The following is a 15,589-nucleotide window of genomic DNA, read 5'->3' as shown; positions in this document are numbered from 1 at the left end:
CTCACTGTGTCATTGAGCTGCTGCCTTTTTTTTTTTTTTTTTTTTGGAAGATTTTATTTATTTATTTAGTTAGTTCAGTTAGCCAACATATAGTAGTACATCATTAGTTTTTGATGTTGTGTTCAGCAGTTCATTAGTTGCACATAACACCTAGTGCTCATGACATCATGTGCCCTCCTTAATACCCATCACCCTGTTACCCCATCCTCCCATCCCCTTCCCTTCTGCAACCCTCAGTTTGTTTCCAGGATCTCGAGTCTCTCATGGTGTGTCTCCCTCCCTGATTTCTTCCAATTCAGTTTCCCCTGCCTTTCCCTGTGATCCTCTACACTATTCCTTATGTTCCATATATGAGTGAAACTGTATGATAGTTGTCTTCTCTGCTTGATTTATTTCACCCAGCATAATCCCCTCCATATCCATCCATGTAGATGCAAATGGTAGGTATCCATCCTTTCTGATGGCTGAGTAATACTCTATTGTATATATGAACCACAACTTCTTTATCCATTCATCTGTTGAAGGGTATCTCGGCTCCTTCCACAGTTTGCTATTGTGGAAATTGCTGCTATGAACATTGGGGTGCACGTGCCCGTTCTTTTCACTACATCTGTATCTTGGGAGTAAATGACCTAGTAGTGCAATTGCTGGGTCGTAGGGCAGCTCTATTTTCAACATCTTGAGGAACCTCCATATTGTTTTCCAGAGTGGCTATACCAGCTTGCATTTATTTATTTGAGAGCACATGCATGAGAGAGAGAGAGAGAGAGAAAGAAAGAAAGAGTGCAAGCAAATTGTGGGGGATGGGCAGAGGGAGAAGCAGACTCCCCACTGAGCAAAGAGCCCAATGCGGGACTCCATCCTAGGACCCTGGGATCATGACCTGATCCCAGGTCTGCATAACCGACTGAGCCACCCAGATGACCCTACTGAGCTTCTTGAGAAAGATAGCTATCATGCATATGTACAGCATGAGCTTAAAACTGTTGATCTTAAAATCTATCTCTTTAGGTGTCTTAAAATGCATTTCAGGACATAAAAATATAATCGTTACATCCTGAAGAATGAGGACTAGGTTCAGGAGATGACACCAAAGAACCTTCCCACAGAACTTTCCTTACCTTTTTCTTTTTCACCAAGAATTTCTATTTAAAGCATCCCAAACTGAAATTATGTTGAGATTGCCATTTTATGCACATAATGTTGTCCAGCCTGAGCACCTTGAATCAGGATCTGGCTCTGTCCCCTACTCCTCTGTTGGTGTCTGCTCCCCTGTATGTGGAATCGAGGTGCTAGTGAGATGTACAAGAATCAACAAGCTCAGAGTTTTGTTTGGTGGTAAACACCAGTTCTGGGTGTACTTAGATCCCACTTTGTAGGGAGACCTGATTTGGCTTTGTCGTTAGGGTCAGATAACCCCAGAGACCAATAGGCTTGCAAATTTGGAGCATAAATTTTGCAGAAGTTGTCTGTCAATCTCTGTGTTCACTCCTCCCCCTCAGATCTGACCCTATTCATGTCATGTTAGACATCACAAATCTCAGAAATGAGAATGCAGCTCTGCTGCCCTTTAACCTAATGGAAGTGACACCTTCCTGCCACGCTTCTTGGATAGTGAGGTGCAAAAGGCCTTTCTTTCCATGTATCCAGTTGGTTAGTCTAGGCCTGTAGATACAGGAAGAACAATCTTTTAGATCCTAGCCTCTAAGCCTTGGTTCCTGATAGATTGCTAATCAGGAATGATTTCTATATTAACGGAAGCATTCCAAATATTCAAAGAATTTCTATTTAATTCTTCACTGTGCTCCTTTGGAATTGGAAAACTTAAGGCGAGTGAGGCTTATAAAGGAAAACTGAAGTTGAGAAAGGTAATATAATTATGGTGCTTAAGAGTTTATTTTCCTTTTACTAATTCAGATTCATTACCTGAAATAATTTTTTAATTTCTGTCATAAGTTGCCTTAATATCCATTAAAGCTAATGCCATAGGGATTCACTGCACACCTTCATAGCCCCCTTGGGTGTTTGCTATTCTCTAAGTTCACACTCATTTATTGGATGGCATGACTGTCGCACTGGAGTTAGCTAAGACTAACTTGCTTTCATTTTATTCGGGAAGAAAAGATTATTGCCCTATTAAGGCAGATAATTGTGTTAACAACCTTTAATGAAGAGTACTAAAAAATTGATGAAGATCCTCTGTATTTTAAATTTTAAATTTATTTTGTTTATCTAATTACAAAAACAAACCCTGTTTTTGTAGAATCTTGGAAACTCAGAGAAGTATATAGAAGAAAACAAAAATCACCTGCTTGTACAAAGATTATACTATTTTGATATTTCTTATACTTTTTTTTTAAAGATTTTATTTATTTGACAGAGAGAGATCACAAGTAGGCAGAGAGGCAGGCAGAGAGAGAGGAGGAAGCAGGCTCCCTGCTGAGCAGAGAGCCCGATGCGGGACTCGATCCCAGAACCCTGAGATCATGACCTGAGCGAAGGCAGTGGCTTAACCCACTGAGCCACCCAGGCGCCCCTTTCTTATACTTTTTTGATATATATATAGTGATATACAAAAACATATGCTAATTTAAAACACCTACCCTAAAAATTAAATTAACATCATAATATAGTATTGTATCCTTCATTTTTAAATTTAATATTATATAACATTAATGTATTATGATAGTTTCCACTGTTTTACTTTAAAAACAATTAATGTAATAAATGTGTATACATAAATCTTTTCAGGATAGGTAATTTCAACAATTTTAAGACTTTTGATACATATTGCCAAATGCTTCTTCAAAGTCTGAACCAGTTTTTATTTTTAATTTTAATAATTCTTATTATTTTGCTTTACACTCAAATTTCCTTCAGAAAAAAAATTTTCTATTTAACAGGAGAAATATTATTTTGTCAATTGTTTTTATTTCTTAATGAAGATAAACATTTTTATGAAAATGTTCTTTTAAAATTCTAAGAATAAATTTTATTCAATTGGAAAGACAAACTATTAAGTTTATGAACTGTAAAAAGAAAAAAAGAAAAATTATGTAATATCTTTATAAAGCATAACAGTTTGAGGGTAGTTTTGCCCAGGAACAAAGAGGAGAATGAATCTGGGTATTAAGCAGTATCCAGTGATTTGGCAACAATAATTATATAAAATTTAAAAAATTTCTCATTAATCTGAAATACTCCCATCTAACCAACTGATACAGGAAATTATAATACATTCTGTTTTTAAGAACTGAGGAAGCAATATATTAAAGATTTTGAGGCTGTTATTTTCAACATCAGAATTGTGGAAACACTTGAATTTGTTATCATTTAAGGCGAATTTTACTATTTTGTTTAAAAAAAAATCCTCATCTGTGGACTATAAAAAAAAAAGAAGTTCTGTATAGCAACGCTAAGGTAGTGTTGACACTAATACCTAACATTTGCACTCTTTCTTCTCTTTTCTCTTTAGGACATCCAGGCTGAAATTGATGCACATAACGACATATTTAAAAGCATTGATGGAAACAGGCAGAAGATGGTAAAAGCTTTGGGAAATTCTGAAGAAGCTACTATGCTTCAGCATCGCTTGGATGATATGAACCAAAGATGGAATGACTTAAAAGCCAAATCTGCCAGCATCAGGTCAGAATAGTCAATATCAAAATAAAAATGATGGGGGAGAGAGATTTTTATGACTTTTGCGTATCAGAAGGAGAACAGGAAGCCGTACCATCATGCTGATTTCTCTGAAGTAATTTAAGGTTTAAATGCAGGGATGCCTAGCTGTCTCAGGCAATAGAACATGCAGCTCTTGATCTCGGGGTTGTAAGTTTGAGCCCCACGTTGGGTGTACAGATTACTTAAAAATAAAATCTTAAAAAAAAGTTTCATATGCAAAACTTTTTTTTTTAAAGTTACAGCTTTAGCTCCATTTGTATCCAGGGCCCACCAGGGCCCACTAGGGCCCAACTGTTCTTGACTAGTCCCAAATTTGCAACGTCATATTTTAAATTGGATACTAAGAAGAATAATGTTACCAACACCTGCTAGTTATTGAGTGTTTTCCTTGACCAAGTACTGTGTTAGCCTCTTTGTAAGCATTACTCAGTTCTCGACATATCCCAGTAGGTGAATTGTAACGTCCTTCCTTACATGAGGAAACAGAGGCTGAATGAGAATAAGGAACTTGCCAAGTTTTTGAGCTAACAAAGTGCCAAGCCGAGAGTTGAACCTAGATCTTTCTGACTCTTGGCATTAAATGTTTTGCTTCATCATGCTATTTGTATGTCCAATTGGAAAATGTATTTATAGAAATTAAATACTGCTCATGGACACTGAAATGGGAAACTGATGATTCATGTCTGCTTTTGGAAAGAGTAAAATTAAATCAGGATGAATTTGAGGACCAGAATGCTGACTAGGAAAGGACCCTGAAAAAGTATCAAGGGTGACAATTATTAATGCTATTGGGAGTCTAGAATTACATTTAATAGATGGTGAACAGTACCCAAGTGGAGATGACTTTACAGGAAACTACTAAGCAAAGATCCAAAAGAAGAATGTCAGTAGAGAAACCTAGATCTTGGGGTGCCTAGGGGGCTCAGTCAGTTGAGCGTCTGACTCTTTATTTCAGGTCAGTTCGTGATCTCAGGGCCGTGAGATCGAACCCCAGATTGGGCTCCATGCTCAGCTCAGAGTCTACTTGTCCCTCTCCCTCCTCCTACTTGCTCTTTCTCTCTCTCAAATAATTAAATAAAATCTTAAAAAGAAAAAAAAAAAAAAAGGAAAGACCTAGATCTTATATCTGGGTCAGTCTCTTAAGGTTTAGAAACTGTATGATGTATTGAAAAGTATATAACCTTAAACAAAATGATCTTAAGTTTGGTTCTTTGACTTTGATGTTTACTTACTGATCTTAGACAAGTCACTTGGTCTCTCTTAGCTTTAGTTTTCTCATTCACACAATCAAAATATAAATATTTAATCCACCTTATTGCTGGGAAGATTGAATGGGATAATCTGGTAGTTCTTTAACCTATGTAAAGGCTGTCTAACATAACACCTCGTTTATTTTTGCTTATATAAAGGGGCTCAGTGGATCTGCTTTATCTGGCTTCTGGATTTCATGGAGCCAGTTCCTAGAGCGTAGAAATCTTTAGTGATTATTTGTTGTGAATAAACGTTAAAAATTTTTTTCTATCTGAAGAGATGTCCTGAAAGGTTATTATTCTTCTGAGTCTCATAGAGGGAAATTCACACTTCTTTTTACCCTTAAGGAAATGGGTAATTGAGCATGACCATGGCAACTTCTGCCTAAAGATCCTCTTGGAGATCATGGCAACACCAGCCAACTATGTTTTTCAATAAGAGAGGACAGTCTGGGTGTATTGTACAGTGAGAGAATATACTTAGGCTTATTTAAGATTGAAATTTCAACTGGCCAAATTCCTTTGGGCTGCAACTTTCTGTTCCCCATAAATAAAAATAAGTAAAATGATTAAAAATGTTAATTCAGTGAAAAACATTCACTGAGGTTCTAGCAAAACCAGCATCTAGTCTAACGAGTGAAAACCACAGCACTGGTCCTGGTAAAGATTGTGTACATGGTGCTGGTATTTGGAGAGTTTGGAAGATGAATTCTTTAGGAAGGAGAGTTTATTGAAGGCTCACATCATAAAGAGATCGTTCCAGATAGAAAGCCACAGACAGAAAAATCTGTGGTCTTCCACAGATGCTCTTCCTAAGCCTATCAAGTCCTGTTGTTTTTCTAACCTGAAAAGAGCTCGTAAAGTACTGTTGCAATATTATCTAGTAAAAAAATTAATGTTATTTTTAGAAGATGAGAGAGTAAACTTTTGCCAATGGACTTCTGTATCAAGATAGATAACACATTCCAGTGACGTGTTATTTTTATTTTTTTAATTAAAAAAAATTTTTTTTTAAATTTAAATTCTAGTTGACATGCAATTCAGTATTGGTTCAGGAGTCGAGTTCAGTGGTTCGGCATTTACATACAACACCCAGTGCTCATCATCACCAGTGCCCTCCTTAATACCCATCACCCATCTAGTCCATCCCCCACCTCCCTGCCTCCATCAACCCCCAGTTTGTTCTCTATAGTTAAGAGTGGTTTCCCTCTCTCTTTTCCCCTGCTCCCAAATGTTCATCCTTTAGTAAAGTGTGTTATTAATGTGATAATAAATTAAAAGAATGTTAAGCCTCATTACCCACCTCTGGAGATTAAGGCATTTATTCAAGCAGTTAATAACAAAAAACTTCTGTGTTTAAGGCCCTGCAAATAATAAATAAGATATGGTTCCTCTCCTAGCAGGCTCACAGGTCTAAACCAGGTTAAGGTGGGTTCAATGAAGGCTGTAGTTACTTTCTCTTCAGATGATGACCAAAGGCTTCATCAAAGAGTCAGTTACTAAGCTGAGCCTCAAAAAGTTATATAGTTTCTCTCCGACGGATTGCATCAGCTCTGGAGAACACATGTTGGCAGGAGGCTTGACATAACGGTGTTTTCATGGAACAGTGAAGAAGTTCAGTATGGCTGAGAATTTGCTGTTGGTGTGGAGGGGAAAGATTGTGGCCAGAAAAAAGAAGGTGGAGAGGTGAGGCACACTCGTGGAATGGCTGTGTGCACCATGCTCATTCTTCTGGTAATAGAATTTGAAAACTTTTAGGTGACATAGTTAGATGTGAACTTTGGAACGATCCCTCCCACATGCCCATGGAGGATGCTTTCTTAGATAACACAGTTCTGAGGACAAGGAGAGTGGCTAACAGACCTCTTCAGTATCCAGGAAAGGGAGGAGACACTGAATAGGTACTTGGTTCATGTTGTTGAGGCACTAGTGAGACATCCAGAAACAAATCACCGGTAGCCAGTGGATGGACATCTCTTCAAAAGAGAACAGTCGGCCAAATAAAGAAATGGTGAGTTGGGGAGTACTCAGATAGAGGTGGCAGACAAGGCATTGAAAGTAGGCCAGAGGGTGAAAAATTAGAAGAGGACACCCAAGGTGCTTCCCAAAGAAGCCTAATATATAAGGAATAAATGAAGGAAAGGAAAGCCAGCAAAGGAACCTGAGAAGTGGGTGGCCCTGAGGAGAGGGGATCCAGGAGTGTTGTCAAGAGCCAAGGGAGGAGGGGTTTCCAAGGGAGGGGCGTGCCTAGTGGCTGAGGGAGTGGAGTAAGATCAGGGCTACCCAGGCCAGATGCAATGAGAGGGGCTTTGGTAACTTTTTGCTGGGGTAGTGCTTTGGTTGAGGTGAGAATCTGATCTCAGAGGACCAAAGAGTCAGAATGGGAAGTGGGCAGGTGGAAACAGAACTAGTCTACACAGTCTCAATTTCTCAAGTCACTCTGCTATGAGGGGGAGAGAGAGAGAACACATTGCTGTAACTATGTTACTAGATGTAACAGCATTGTGAATGTGCGAGAACTGGAGACCGAGATCTGTACCTCTATTGATTTATCTGTGCTTTCATATAGCACATTTCAGATATGCTTCACTGACGAAGTAATGATTCAGTCTTCATTCTTAACTTGGGCAAAACGAATTCTAATAGCATTCATTATTATTTTGGTATTTATAAAAGATACATATTTCTTTATACATATATAATATGTAAATTTGTAACTCTATGTGCTGATGGGTGTTAACTAGACATATGGTAGTAATCATTTATCAATATAGACCTATATTGAATCATTGTGTTGTATACCTGAAGGTAATAGAATGTTATATGTTAATGATACCTTAATTAAAAGAAAGAGAAAACAGTTTCTTAAAAAAGATAACACAGTTTATTATACTCAGTAATAGGCTGTCGTGTAGCAAGCCCACCTCAAACAGAAGTGGTACAGGGTAGTGTTTAGTAGTGTTAACCCTTGGAGCTACACCACCTCGGTTCCAACACTGGCTTCGCCTCTTAGCAGTTGTGCCACCGTGGACAGGTTACTTAGCCAATATATGTGTCCTCATATTGTCAAATAGAGATAATAAGAGTAACTTCTTTATAGGGTCATCCTGAATATATCATTTAATTAGCCTGTATAAAGTGCCTAAGACAGTGGCAAATAGTAAGCACTCAATAATTGCTAACTATTATAATTTTTTCATGGATTACCATTCTGTTTGGCACTAATCCATTCAAAAGACATAGAAATTCTCCCTACCTCATTTTTTTGGTCTTCTCATTCATGTTGGGAATTTCTGAGAAGGTTCGCAATAAATGGTGTCCATCTATCCTGGCTGGATTCTGAAAAAAATATGAAATAAAAGTGTGTCCAGGAGAGAACAACAGTGTCATGTTAATTACTGGCAAAGGCCAGGCTGGAGGAAGTGGCTTAGGGAGAGGGCCCATTGGGCCCCGTTAGCTGAACCCCAGAATGAGGTGGCATTACCAGCAGTCAATAGAGAAGGTGGTCCCCCAGGTGAGGAACCCTACAAGGAAGAATGAGGAGGAACTCAGTGTTTGCAGGCCTGTTTCAAGAGTCAAGGGTGAGCTGAGCAAAGCATCTGGTTATTCCCTACATTGACAAATCAGATTCCTCATTTCACCTCTTCAGGGACTGAGAGAGGGGATGTTTGGAGAAGAGGTCAGGAGTGTGCTCAGTGAGAAAGTGCCTCCCAGGGGGTTGGGTGGGAAAGTGTTCTCATCAACAAATATGGAGAGTCAGCCTATCTCCCAGCCCCCTGCCTCCCTCAGTCCTTGCTGAAAACGATGCCTGGTGAGCACGCTGTCACTTTCCATCCCTTTACTCGTTCCTCCCATTCCTTTAAAGCAGTCTGTCCCTACACTGGCTTCTCTTGTGTCCGAATTCAGTTGTATCTTCAATATTTCTGTACACTGTTCCACTACTTTTCTGTTTCCTTGAAAGTTGGCTTTCCCCTTAGTGGCCCTCTTCACTTAAAGCTCTCTTTGATAGCCTGTAAATTTCCCATTTTCCTCACCTGGCAGCCGGTGGGAATATTTTGGAAATTCAATAGCTGCTACTGGTACCAACTGACTGGAACACCAGCCATCCACTCCCGGCATGGAGCTGCAGACCAGTGGCCACAGGGCCACATGGGGATAAGGAAGACGTTGACAGCCTCCTTGCCGTCCGTATTTTAGGCATTCCCGTTCCATCTCAACAGCTTCTCCTTGGAAGTGGATACATGGATTACTCTACCATCTTCCTCCTGCTTCCTCCTGCTCTGTAAGACACTCTTCTGCTTTACTCATTGATTTGAGCATCTGACTTCCTTTTTTTTTTTAAATTTCTTATTTTTTTATAAACATATAATGTATTTTTATCCCCAGGGGTACAGGTCTGTGAATCGCCAGGTTTACACACTTCACAGGACTCACCATAGCACATACCCTCCCCAATGTCCAAAACCCCACTCCCCCTCTCCCAACCCCCCTCCCCCCAGCAACCCTCATTTGTTTTGTGAGATTAAGAGTTACTTATGGTTTGTCTCCCTCCCAATCCCATCTCGTTTCATTTATTCTTCTCCTTCAGACTTCCCTTTTATTCTTCATCTCTTCCTCAGCTCTCATCCTTGGTATCAATATCCATATTGATACTTTTTTATATTTTGACTTCCATGTTTCTTTTTACTTTGTCTCTAAGAGCCTTTCTCCCTATTCTGTTTCTAAGTCCCACAGACCTGGCCATACCTGGGACTCCATTAACATCCTGAGATGATCAAGCTCCAGGAGACCAAGGGCAGAGTGTTCTCCAGAGCACACATGTTATTTTCCTACATTCCACCCGGCCACATGCATCTGAATACTACTGGTTTTGCCATGTTAGTTAGAGAGGAGCCGTCTGATGCATCAAATCAGAATTACTTGCAATATCATTGGTCAATCAGTTCTCCTTCACATTAAAGTTATGGCCCTAATGAAGAGGGCACCTTTCATTAGCTTATTATATACCGGGATCATCTTTATCTTATTACATAACTTTGCATTTTAATCTTGTATAGATGAGTCATCTACTGTATTTCAGGTGGATTGATTAGTGCTCATTTCGGTAGCATGTATGCCAACTAAATTGTCTAAAATGCATGTCCTTTAATATTTCCAGCTGTGCAACTCTTAGCTTTTAATTTTTTATGTGCCTCCCTTTCTCCTAATCTTTGCTTGCGTAAACCCTTTATCTTTTCAGACTGCATCCACCACTTGTACTCCATTTGGATTCCATCATAAGCCATTCCAGTACTTTAAATTTCCTCTCTCCCTGCAATTTCTTTTTTTTTTTTTTTTTTCCCTGCAATTTCTTGTTTCCTCCTTTTAAACCCCTCAGAGGGATAAGCAGATTCCTTCCTAAGCAGGGAGTCCAACACAGGGCTTGATCCTGGGAGCCCGGGATCATGACTGGAGCTGAAGGCAGACATTTAACCGACTGAGCCACCCAGGTACCCCTCTCTCCCCCATTCTTTTTTTTTTTTTTTTTTAAGATTTTATTTATTTACTTGACAGAGATAACAAATAGGCAGAGAGGCAGGCATAGAGAAGGGGGGAAGCAAACTTCCCGCTGAGCCGAGAGCCTGATGCGGGACTCTTGAGATCATGACCTGAGCCGAAGGCAGAGACTTAACCCACTGAGCCACCCAGGCGCCCCTCTCTCCTCCATTCTTGATTCTAATCTTCCTAGTGTTATACGATAAAGTGAAAAATGGTGACAGTTCTATAATTTGACCCTTTCTACTTATAATTTGTATTATGATTCTGAATGATTTTCTATCATATTTACCACCATCTCTATTTTGTAAAGATTTTGCTTCCTTGTTAGCACCCCAAAACTCTGCCTTTGCTGTGTCTTTCCTTCATTCTTTTCTGAGAATGAGGCCATTTGATATATGCTCCTTCTGTACATTCTATATTTCAAATGGTGCTTTAATTTTGCTAAAGTCAGTGTTGTCATGGCATTGCACTAATTTATCATCATTTTTAGAGAATGTCTGCCAAAGATTATAATAACAACTAATATTTATTGAATATCCATGTGCCAGGCTTACAGTAAGTGCTTTACAGGCATTACCTCTTTTGACTATGGTGTAGTCATTGGAATTATGTAATAACCTAAGACTGAACACCTTGGGTTAATATCTTAAATATTATTTCATGGTCTTTTTGGATAACTTTGATAAGACTTTTAAATACTTAAGTCCAGTGTGTGAAATATTCTTTGCAATCGAAAAACAATATATAAAGTATATATTTCACTTATATTGACAGAGAAGAAAATAGCTAATAATTTGAATTGTCATCTAGAAGATGGGCTCTTAGAAAATTTGGCAATACTTTTTATTCCCTGAAAAAAAAATGAATTGGAAATAAATTCAGTAATGTGAATGACATGGCCTAAGTTTTTTTTTTGTTAGATTTATTTAATTTAGGATTATGTTAATTAAAATCTACTTATCAGCTTAATGATGTTTAATAGAGATTCTTATTAACATATGGTTTCAAAGGCCAGTAAAATTGTAAAATCTAATGAAAACAGAGTTCAAAGATAAAATTCTATCTTTCCTTTCTTTTATGAGCCTCTTAAAAATTCAGGGCACCCTTTTAAGAGCCCGTAGAGAAGATTAACCTTTAACATCGTGACTACATCTAGTGTTATCACATTCTACAATGTCACTGACACCACTTTTAGCCTTAACCAGTTGATTTTGTTAACCATATTGTAAAATTACTAACATTTCCTTTTCTCAAGTTGAATAGAGGAAGATACGGTCCCTCTCTTCTTCCCTTTCCCCCCTTTGGTTCAGCAGTTTCTGATGGAACTTTCTGAGAAGGTAGAAATGTTCTGTCTCTGTGCTGTTTGGTGTGGTGGCCACGAGCCACAGGTGGCATACAGAATGCTTGAAATGTGGCTAGTGCTACTGATGGCATGAATTTCAAAATCTATTTCATTAACTTGAGTTTCAATGGAAATAGCTACATGTCAGTGTTGGCAACCATATTGGAGGCACGGCTTTGGTGTTCTTTTCAGCACACACTGAATTCCTCTTTCTCCTAGTCATCTTTATTCCCTTTCTGGGAGCAGAAATAACTCCTTTTACTATAACTGGTTATTCTTGTACTAATAAAGGTATTTTCTTTCATTATAACTTGATTTATAATCTATAGGTTTTATCAGAAACTAAGAATAAATTTCATTTGTCATAAAGATGCCACATTGGACATTTAATTCTGTGCATTCCTTATGCGCCAGGGGTAGTATGCATTTGTTCCCTTGATTTGGGTCATTGTATTCTTTGATGGACCTACTTTGCAAATGGATCTTCACTTGTCTATAAGTATGTCTGGGCCATTTCTATCTCCCATCTTTTTTTTTTAAATATATATTTTTTAAGATTTTATTTATTTATTTGACACAGAGAGAGATCACAAGTAGGCAGAGAAGCAGGCAGAGAGAGAGGAGGAAGCAGGCTCCCTGCAGAGCAGAGAGCCCGATGCGGGGCTCGATCCCAGGACCCTGAGATCATGACCTGAGCCGAAGGTAGCGGCTTAATCCACTGAGCCACCCAGGCGCCCCTCTATCTCCCATCTTAAATGCTGCCCCTAATGAAAGCAGTGGAGTGGAAAGAGTTTAGACTTCAGTTTGGATCCCAAATTCTTTCCTTGAGCAATTTTTCTTTCTTCTCCGAGCTGTGGTTCCCTCAGAGAACTGTTGTTAGGTTTCTTATATCAGAGCATATTTGGTGGACTTGCCTTTCTCCCACCTTGGTCCCAGGGCTTTTTAGTTTGGAAACCATGTAGTGCTTGATAATCAGTGCAAGTGCTCCGTAGATGGGGTGAGTAAGTGGAAAGCTGTATTTTATTTTTATATGTGCTCCTGCTGGCTCACTCACACTGTTTGCTCTCTTTTTCCTAGCTGTACATTGGGAGAAGAAATAAAAACTTCTTTGAAGAAACATTGAAAAGCAGAGGCTTTAGTGATTTATTTATTTTAGAGATAGATTGTGAGCAGGGGGAGAGGCAGAAAGAGGTGGAGAGAGAGAATCTCAAGCAGACTCTGTGCTTAGCTTGATGTGGGACTCGATCTCATGACCCTGAGATCATAACCTGAGCTGAAATCAAGAGTGGAACACAGTCTTCTGAGCCACGCGGGTGCCCCAAGACTTTTGGATTTCAAATAGATATTAATTTACAGTTTCCTCCATGTTATATTTGAATGATAGGGTACCATTTTTTATGGGTCCTTACCTTCTATGAAGGTCTTATATTACATATTTTTAAAAAGAGTGGGTCACTTAAAAATGTGTAGAGACTTGTAAAATAAATGATTCAGTGTAATGAGAGCTGACTTGTATAAAGCGCATTCTGTAGTAGAGATCATCCTAGGTTGATACGTCCAGTGAAAGTATTTCTACTTTTGCACTTTTGAAAGTCCATGTTCTGTACCTGAACAATAAACTGAAACTGTGAGAATTAGGATAATCTAAGTCAGTTATCCAGAATGTGAGTGCTTGCAGATATGAGTTAGATAAAGAAATGTTCTGAGGTTTTGAAAATATGATTGATGACTGACTGGTCGTCTTTAGTTGTGAGGAAGGGGAAGCTTTAAAATGTTCAGAGTAAAATTGAGAAAGTGCAAGTACACCAAAAACAAGTTTAAGGTTTCTGCTTCCAAAACGTTCGACCCAGAAAAGGCTTTCATCTTGAAAGATGAAAGAATTGAATTGAAACTAGAACACTGAAGACTACTGTGGAAGCATGCATTTATTTGGGCATATGGTAGTAATCCACTGAACACATAGTTATAATCTACTGGAGAATAACCAGAGCAGATTTTCCAGGCAAAGATTCTGCCAGATCAGCTTGCTTTTTAGGATGGGAAAAGGAAGATGCAGAGAAGTACATACACCAGTGTTACCTCATTTATTTCAAAGTCACTTCAGTATCTCTCTATAAAAAGCATTGCCTTTGTCCTTATGAAAAGTCCTGCAGGTGCTGAATGTGATAGATTTCAATGATCAGTTTCATTATTTTATGCAGTCAAAGGAGTTAATTACATTGAGGGGAAAAACATTTGCATGCTCTTCAAAACGATGAGTATGTGTAACCAGATTTCAAAGGAATGTAACATCTGATTTAGTTATTGATTAAAGAGTTAAGCTACAGACATTGAAGAAGCAGGATCAAATAATCTAAAATAAAGGTCAGGGTATGTGCTTAAGTGTTTTGCTCACAGAGACATTCAAGCACATATTGATTGACTAAAGGCCGCTGACGTCTAGCTGTCTTTTTTTTTTTTTTTTTTTTGCATTTAAAAATATTAGAAAGAAATTGCAACACCTCCATCAGATGCATTTACAGCAAAATGATTTGTAACTGGCAGAGTTTTCAGTTAATATAATTGAAATTATTTAGTTCTGCTCTGTGACAAGTAAAATTACTGTTTATCATGGATAGGTAATTACATATTTGGCCTAAAATTAATCAATATGAACACAGAAAAGCTGGCACTCATGCAGAATCAGGATCTAATTAAAACAAAATTTTGTAAAGTGAGGTCAGTCAGACTACCTGTAGAATGAATAGAAAAGATTATAAATGCAAGAGAATAGAACAAAATTTTTAATCATAACAATTCTCAAAGAATTATAAAATACATGAGACTTCTTTCTATATTTACAAATAATTTTTTATTATTTCGTATCTAAATTTTTTGAATAAGATATATAATTTTAGGGTTTGAATAGTTCGTTTTATATTAGCCAGCTGACAACCGAGCTATAAATAGATTGCAAAATAACTGGTCTTTTGTCTGTGACTGCAAGTTGGTTCATGGTATTTCAGAGATATGCAGAACTCCATCTTTTTTTTAGTCAAGAACATTGGCTGATAGACCATGGTCACTATTTTATGAACTAGAGATGAGCTAGAGGTCAGATTGTTCTTCTGAGAACATTATGAACTTTTTTTTTTTTTTTTTTTTTTTTTGACAGAGAGAGATCACAAGTAGACAGAGAGGCAGGCAGAGAGAGAGAGAGAGGGAAGCAGGCTCCCCGCTGAGCAGAGAACCCGATGCGGGACTCGATCCCAGGACCCTGAGATCATGACCTGAGCCGAAGGCAGCGGCTTAACCCACTGAGCCACCCAGGTGCCCCACATTATGAACTTTTAAACAAAGACAGGATATTGTTGAATGTCTGTTGCTGGAATACCACCTAATGTGATCAATGGGAAAATACTTGTTTGGATTAACTATAGCAGAACTCTAGGCTTTAGGAACAGAGGCTCAAGTCAATCAGATGTCCAAAAAGGAAATTACTGATAAGACTGAGGGACAGTAGTGGCTGTCCCTTGTTGACTGGTCTTCTATTACTCAGGGAAGGAGCAGTTTTGTGGAAGAGGGGATCATGATGTCAATGTCAAGGTGATAGCTAACTGAGAGGATGTGAAGCCTGGTCTACAGAGATTTCTTGCACCTGAAGTTGCCCCAAATGAGTCATCTTTGGCCATCGTGCCTTTAGTCTTTGGAAGCTGGTGTGTAACAAGGCTTAGGTCTATTTCCATCAACCTTGCACCTCTCAGTCTGAAGGTCAAGGTAATTCCTGTCACACAGT

General features: G+C 38.5%; 1 protein-coding gene across 6 annotated transcripts in view; it reads left to right on the top strand.

Annotated features, from left to right (window-relative positions):
* The window catches only part of UTRN (utrophin), a 505,495-nt gene that overhangs the window by 350,761 nt on the left and 139,145 nt on the right, over positions 1–15,589 (top strand). For all 6 annotated transcript variants that reach the window (XM_046006019.1, XM_046006018.1, XM_046006020.1 and 3 more), the window contains one exon: positions 3,476–3,648. In XM_046006019.1, the coding sequence (XP_045861975.1) occupies positions 3,476–3,648 (173 nt within the window). The remainder of the gene's footprint in view (positions 1–3,475; positions 3,649–15,589) is intronic.

This window comes from Meles meles, chromosome 5 (assembly GCF_922984935.1).
Source record: "Meles meles chromosome 5, mMelMel3.1 paternal haplotype, whole genome shotgun sequence".
Classification (NCBI taxonomy): domain Eukaryota; kingdom Metazoa; phylum Chordata; class Mammalia; order Carnivora; family Mustelidae; genus Meles; species Meles meles.
This window is presented reverse-complemented; position numbering and strand designations above follow the sequence as displayed.